Genomic DNA, 6,613 nt, shown 5'->3' with positions numbered 1-6,613 from the left:
ATTTTTAGGAAAACGGTTTTAATTGGCAGGCAGTACGGAATGGGATGTTTGTGTTTAAGGAAGGCCACCTCCTATCCCTCAGTGCCCCCGGACGTTATGCACACCCTCAAGAAAAAAACAGCACGTTAGTGAGCTGAAATGTATTATTTCTAATTGTTAACTCTTTTCCGCAGTGAGTCGCAGTCAGATAAAGTATCTATACATTCGCTTCAATCAGTTTTCAGGGGGAGGAAAAGATCCCCCCAGTCAGCTGCACAAATACAACTTTTATTCGGGGCTCTTGCAATTAAACCCTTTATTGCCCACCATCTTGAACTCCATGTTCGGGGATAAGGTGACTATAAGCTTTTTGGATTTCGCCCTATTTCTGAGCACCTTTCAGGCCCACTCACTTAAAACCTCTACGGAGCTTAAAAACACAAACAAGGATAAAAAGTTGCAGTGTAAGTGTTTGTTTTTATAAAGCTAGATGGATTTTCCCATTTTTACTTACAGTACTCTTCAACATGTACGATCATAACAAAGATGGTCGCATCACAAAGTATGACTTGGTTATAGTCGTTCACAAACTGTTCTCAAATCTATTGGATCACGTGCAGATAATGCGCATAGTGGAGACAATGATGAAGGAAATGGATCACTCGGACTCGAATCAAATACTATTTGACGACTTTTGCAAAGCATTGGATGTATTTGACATGACCGAAAAGGTGGTCACATGGATACCCGAATTCCATGGGCGGAATCAGCGGTGATTTGCTATAAACTATTATTTAATGTTCCAATTCGGTTTATTTATTTTGCTTAAACATTTGAATGCCCAATACAGATTTTAGCCCTTGACAATGTTTAAAATTGGCAGTAAAAGTTGAAGAGCATCATATAAAGCAGGGCTTAGAGTTTTTAACTCACTTAGGTCACCTGAAGAAAGACCCGAAAGAGCACCAGATAGACCTGATAAAAGGTTAGTGTTCAAGCAGCTAACTCCCGACGAGCTAGTTATAGTATCCAAAAGTCCAGCAGCTTCGCATGGTTGCATAAATTGGTGAACCAAAATCTGGAAATGGTAAAATAATATACAGTACAACATTACAAAATGGGGGTATATATCCTTATTTTAAAATAGTAAAATCAAAATGTTTATCAGTATACTAGTAAGCTTACAGTAATGGCAAAGATCCTTGTGATCCAGACTCCCTTAAAAGACATCAACATTTTCCCAGTTTTTGCAAAACTAGCTGAACTAAGAAACTAAGCCATATGGCCAATGCTTATATAGCTCTTTTCCCAAACTTTAACCGAACACGAGTCTTTCCTAAAGATATGGTATATCGAAGCAATACAATTCGTGAGTGGCTTTGATTGGGCTCAGGTCGTTAGTTACCTAACAGAACCACATCAACTTGCGGCCGTCGAATGCCGAATTTTATGACTCTATTAGGGCGAAATTCATATGGGCGACGGGAAAATAAGGTAAGCCAACAAAATGCCAACCGAAAGCTCATAAACTTTACTACCTTTGACTCCAGCTGATTGTCCATATATGCGGATATGCCTCTATATAGTCATCGTCGTTATATTCCCTTTGCGCCGATCTTTCGGGCGCGTTGAAGGAATTTTGCGGGACTGCCTGTTGTATTTTTCGCTTAGCAACATAAATAACATTTTATTGGCAATTTGGTGGGGAAATTAATGTGCATACAGTTGGCAACTTTGGTAATTTATGCAAATAAAACGATCGTAAATTTGGCATTAAAACGCTTATTAAATGATCGTTTATTAACCCACCGTTCGGTTCGGATCGGTTAATTTCCCGAAATGGATAAGCCCCTCGCTGGTGCAACAAGGTTGCGATTTGTAGCACTTGCATAAATTAAGTGATTAACAGAATTGTTCCTAAATGCTGGCAGCTACTTACACGATTGATATAATTTACGACTGGGCCCCAACGAAATTTCAGTGTGTGTCTATAACTTCTGGGAAAGCGCAGCTTCGACGGGCTCAGCGATATCTCCTTTTCCCCCATATTGTTTAATGTATTAGCCGGCGCATTGTGTGTTAATTTGACATTCCTTGGGAATGGGATGCGGATTGGGATCGGGAATGGGAATGGTGACGGGGATGGGGATGCGAATGGTCAGCCGCAACACTCTGCAGAACGACAAACGAGGCTTGTTGCTGTCAAAAGCAAGAATTATAACCATATAAAATCAGTCGGCATGGCCACTGATTCTGTTGCTGCTGACCTGTCCCGGTCTTTATCTCCAGTCCTCCTGTCTTCTGTCCTCTGTCCTCCCATCATCATCGTCAGCCCCATCATCATCGTCTCGGCAGGATTAGCAAAATTAATGCGGCAAGCTGGATGCTGAGAATCCCGAGCTGTCAGCGCTTCGAGTCTTCACTTTATCAAAAAACCAGGGATGACGAGGGGATCGGAGTAGGCCAGCCTGAAAAGCGGAAACTTTCAATGAAATTTTGGAATATATTCGTATATACCAAGGAAAAGGTTCTTAAAATACATCAGTATTGATGTTGTTGTGTTTTAGTACCTATAATATGGATAAAAATATAAGTGCAATTTATGTCAACTAAATAAATGTATTACTTCAGTTTTAATTTACCAAAAATATTTTTAAAAACAGAATAATAATAATAAAATATTGTCTATTGATCAGATTTAATGTCAATAAATGGCAATACTTTTTGATAAATTGAAAATATATTTCATATATAATAGAACACAGAAGTGACGTTCATATCATTGGCTTACATATCTTTGGAATAATAATCCCCGAAAATCATCGCATTAATCAATGATCGGGCTGAGACGACAAAGCTCACTTCATTCATCCAAACCCTTGTCAAAGGTGACATTCTTGCTCATTCCCCTAAGCTCAGTATTATTGTTTCCATTTTTATCATCTTTCTCTGTGCACAAAAATGAACAAATACAAATATTGATTGATATCCCAACGGTTCGGAAAATATTTTAAAAGCGCTCAGCGATTGGCAAGTGTCTTTACACAGTGTTATTTTGTCTTCTTGTCCCCTATAAATGTTGACTCAGTTTTGGCCCCAAGGAGGAAGAGAAACTCGTATTCATTCATGGACGAGGTGAATAAAAAGTGTTCGTATTCATTCAGAGAGCACTCTTTGTTCGATCTGCCCACAGGCGAGGGCCTAGAGCATGATAATGATGGCTTAATAATTGAAATTTATCAAAATAAATTAGGCAAATCGTCTTTAAATCGAAATGCCACATTAATTACAGGGTTTTAAAGGGGCATTTGGCATTTGAATTGGTCGGGAAAAATGGGACAGAAGATGTCACACACTGAAAAAATACTTATTTACATTTGTATAGTTTAAAAATAGGAGTGAAATTATTTTAAAGTCGAATGATTTTTAATGAAACCAAAGTATGGTTGGATATATTTACAGCACAACGATTCATCGATACACTGCAGTTCCTGGCTCTAAGTAATATTTCTTAAATAATAGATGTTTATTTTCTAGATTTATGACAAAATTACATTATATTATTATATTATATCTCAAAAAATATTGCATTTATAAATACATTTTTTTCTGTGCTGTGAAGCTCATCTATGCCAAGACCTGCTTAAATAAACCATTTCAATGACAGAAAACTGAGTCCCATAAATTCGGACAGCAATTTACAACGATCAATTCATAAATTTATTAATGAATTAAGTTATAAGGTAATTTCGCGGCATCCTCTGCAGGTCGACTCCTCCGTTCCCAGCCAACGAAATGCAATCTGCTCAAAACAAAATGATGATCGCTGATGATCGTTGGCAATATATCAACGGCAGACACGGCCTCCGCCGCCCGGCGACCTAATCGAATATTGTGGGCCCAACGATCCCGAGTCCGCGGATTCTCGGAACTGGCTGAAAAGGGAAGGCCAACGGCGCAGGAGGAGAGAAATTTAAATGAAGCTGTGGCAGGAATGCAGAAATACTGAAATAACGACGGGGCAATCGCGGGGGGATCGGATCGGCTTAGTTCTATGCCTCGGACATGATTAGCAAACACGACTGGTGCCTGCTTTGGGTACTTCCATAATCGTTATCAATGCCGCACCATCATCATCAGCAGCAACAGCCACAGCAACACCATCGAACGGACAACGGCAACCACTTTTGCATTTCGCATTTCTTGTTTATAAATTGGAATTTAAAATTAATTAAGTTGTCGTTTTGCGCTTTTATCCAATTTATAACTAATATGACACCGATTATACGAAATATGTTCACTAATTAACGGACAAACACCGCAACTCTCCAGACACCCCCTCCATTTTCGTTGCCATTTCCATCTCCACCTCTCTAAATAAGCAAAGTCCAGGCAGACAGTCAGGCAACATCCAATGTCGCCGTTGGTTTTCCCCTACTTGGTTTTAATACCCTTAAGAAAAGTATACTATCATTAATGCCACATGGTTTTGTAATAATAACAGTAATGAGGGGCTTGTTAATAACGTATACTTCTAAGAAAATAAAAAAAAATAGGTTTGTTTAAGCTAGAATATAAAATAATATCTTCGTTAACCATGTGATACAAGTACTCAGTCCATTTCGAAATAAGTTTTTTCAGTTGGATACAGGGTTTTCAAGTATTAACGAATATTTTTAACGAATATGTAACATACTTAAATTAAGCTAAAAACTAGGAACATATTACTACATTTTATTACATAGATCCGGTACTACAAATGCATCACAATAACGATCCTTACGCATTGTGGATATGCATTTTGATTTTTTGAGCAATTATTTTATTTTATATATTAATTTAAAGTAATATATCTGAAAGAGTATCTGATACTTCGGTTCCGATAGTTTGATTTCCTTCCTTGTTAGTATCCCCGCTGATTTTTGTTGCTCTCACCGCTGCTGGCGTGTTGTTGTTTGCTTTTTAGTCCGCTGCTGATGATGCTGCTTTTGCTTTTGCTTTTCGCTTGTTGCTTCTTGCTTTCTGGATGGCAGTTGGATCGTGTCCGCGTGCTCGTAATCTGCTCGCTGAAGACGCGTTGTAAATTGTCTGACAAAGCTTATTTTATTAATTTAAGCCATAAACGCTGGCCTCTCTGGATGCCTGCTTGCAGCTCCTTTTTAGCTTTGCATACCCCGGCCCCCGATATTCCCCGATCTCCGATCTTGGATCCCCAAACACCCCGACCATCCGACTCCCCGACTCAGCTCCTCAAAACCGCTTCAGGTTCAGAATCAGTTCCATACCCGGCACCAATTTATTGCCATCGTAAAAAGCCGTTTTGCGTTTTAATAAGCCATGTTCGGCTCTTTCGTTTCGGTTGTTAACAGAAGGCGTCGACCATTTCTCTGTCTTTGGTTATTTTTCAGTCTTCTGCATTCTTGGGGCATAACTGAGAAATTGGTCTGGTGTTTTGGTATCCGGCGAATTGAAAGTGTCAAGAAATTGGCCAATTGAATGGCACTGGCTTATGGAATACCAAAGTAAAAATCAGTTGGGGAATTATTAAGGTGGTGGAAAATGGTTAAGGAATGTGTAAGCAATTAAAATTTTTTTCATTACTGATTTTGGAAGTATTTTGTGACATTTTAAATGGTAAATGAACTGCAAATTTGTATTACCGACTTTCTAACCATACTAGAAATAATAATGATCCAAAAACCGTATATCATCTTTAGACATCTTCTTACCTTTCAACCACTTGAAAATTCCATTGAATTTGCACCTGTCCCAAACTATTTTAGGTTCACAATGGATTTCCCACCTCGATTGTCTAAATGGCAGAAATAAAGAAAAAACTCTCCTGGCCTGCAGACCAAATGACCAAGCTGACCCCAACCTGACCCCCACAATCCCACTTAATCACCAGTGTGGGTTGCTCAGGATTGGGGGAAAGGAGGAACCCACTCCCACCGCCAGTATGCAGCACATAATAAAAATAAATATGTCAAAATTAAGTAAGCAGCAACAATTTCCAAACAGATAAGAAACGCACACAAGAAGTAATAAAAGTGCGAGGGGCGGTGGAGGAGAACACGGAGAACCCTTTGCTGGCCATAAAACAAGGCGTTGAAATCAGTAAAAATTGGCAAGAACCAACTGAGATTCTGCTGAGCAAACAACCTGGCCAGCCCATCAAGATGCCAGCCAAAGTCGAACTGCAGGTCCTGGTGCCCATCCTCATCCTCATTTTCATCTTGGGCCACATCCACATCCACTTCCACATTCACGTCCACATCCACATCCACATCCACATCCACGTCCACATCCACATCCACATCCACGTCCATGGGCGATGGGCATGAAAATCGTTTACAAATAAATCAGAAAGCGATAAATAAGGATTTTGTCTCGTAATAACTCAGCGGGAGCCATTTAACATGCAATCATAACGAATCGATGCTGAACGCTTTAGCAGACGGACAGAATCCAGACAGACCCGAATCCAAGCCCGAACTCGGACCCATCTCCAAAAGCATGCGAATTGCTGACACTCGGAGAAAAATAGTTTTAATTGTATCTCCTAAAACCAAAGTTTTAAATTTAATTTTTTTATTATAAAAGTACTTATTTTTATAATCTTCCAATTAAAATT

General features: G+C 39.2%; 1 protein-coding gene across 2 annotated transcripts; it reads left to right on the top strand.

The window, feature by feature from the left end:
• Positions 1-784, top strand: LOC119560381 (calcineurin B homologous protein 3). 2 transcript variants are annotated; one of them, XM_037873789.1, is made up of 3 exons: positions 1-124; positions 184-443; positions 496-784. In XM_037873789.1, the coding sequence occupies exons 1-3, from the start codon at positions 45-47 to the stop codon at positions 753-755; spliced, it is 600 nt and encodes a 199-aa protein (XP_037729717.1). In that variant the 5' UTR covers positions 1-44; the 3' UTR covers positions 756-784. The 2 variants fall into 2 exon arrangements, with proteins under 2 accessions (XP_037729717.1, XP_037729716.1); XM_037873788.1 differs by having other exon boundaries at positions 22-124; positions 174-443.
• Positions 785-6,613: the final 5,829 nt, after the last annotated feature.

Source organism: Drosophila subpulchrella, unplaced genomic scaffold (assembly GCF_014743375.2).
Source record: "Drosophila subpulchrella strain 33 F10 #4 breed RU33 unplaced genomic scaffold, RU_Dsub_v1.1 Primary Assembly Seq354, whole genome shotgun sequence".
Lineage (NCBI taxonomy): Eukaryota > Metazoa > Arthropoda > Insecta > Diptera > Drosophilidae > Drosophila > Drosophila subpulchrella.
Note: the sequence above shows the minus strand (reverse complement) of the source record. Positions and strands in the feature narration are given on the sequence as shown.

Coding starts and splice junctions, on each gene's coding strand:
- LOC119560381 (XM_037873788.1), top strand. CDS start 40: ATGGGATGTTTGTGTTTAAGGAAGGCCACCTCCTATCCCTCAGTGCCC. Junction 125..173: donor CCTCAAGAAAAAAACAGCAC/GTTAGTGAGCTG, acceptor TCTTTTCCGCAG/TGAGTCGCAGTCAGATAAAG. Junction 444..495: donor CAAGGATAAAAAGTTGCAGT/GTAAGTGTTTGT, acceptor TTTTACTTACAG/TACTCTTCAACATGTACGAT.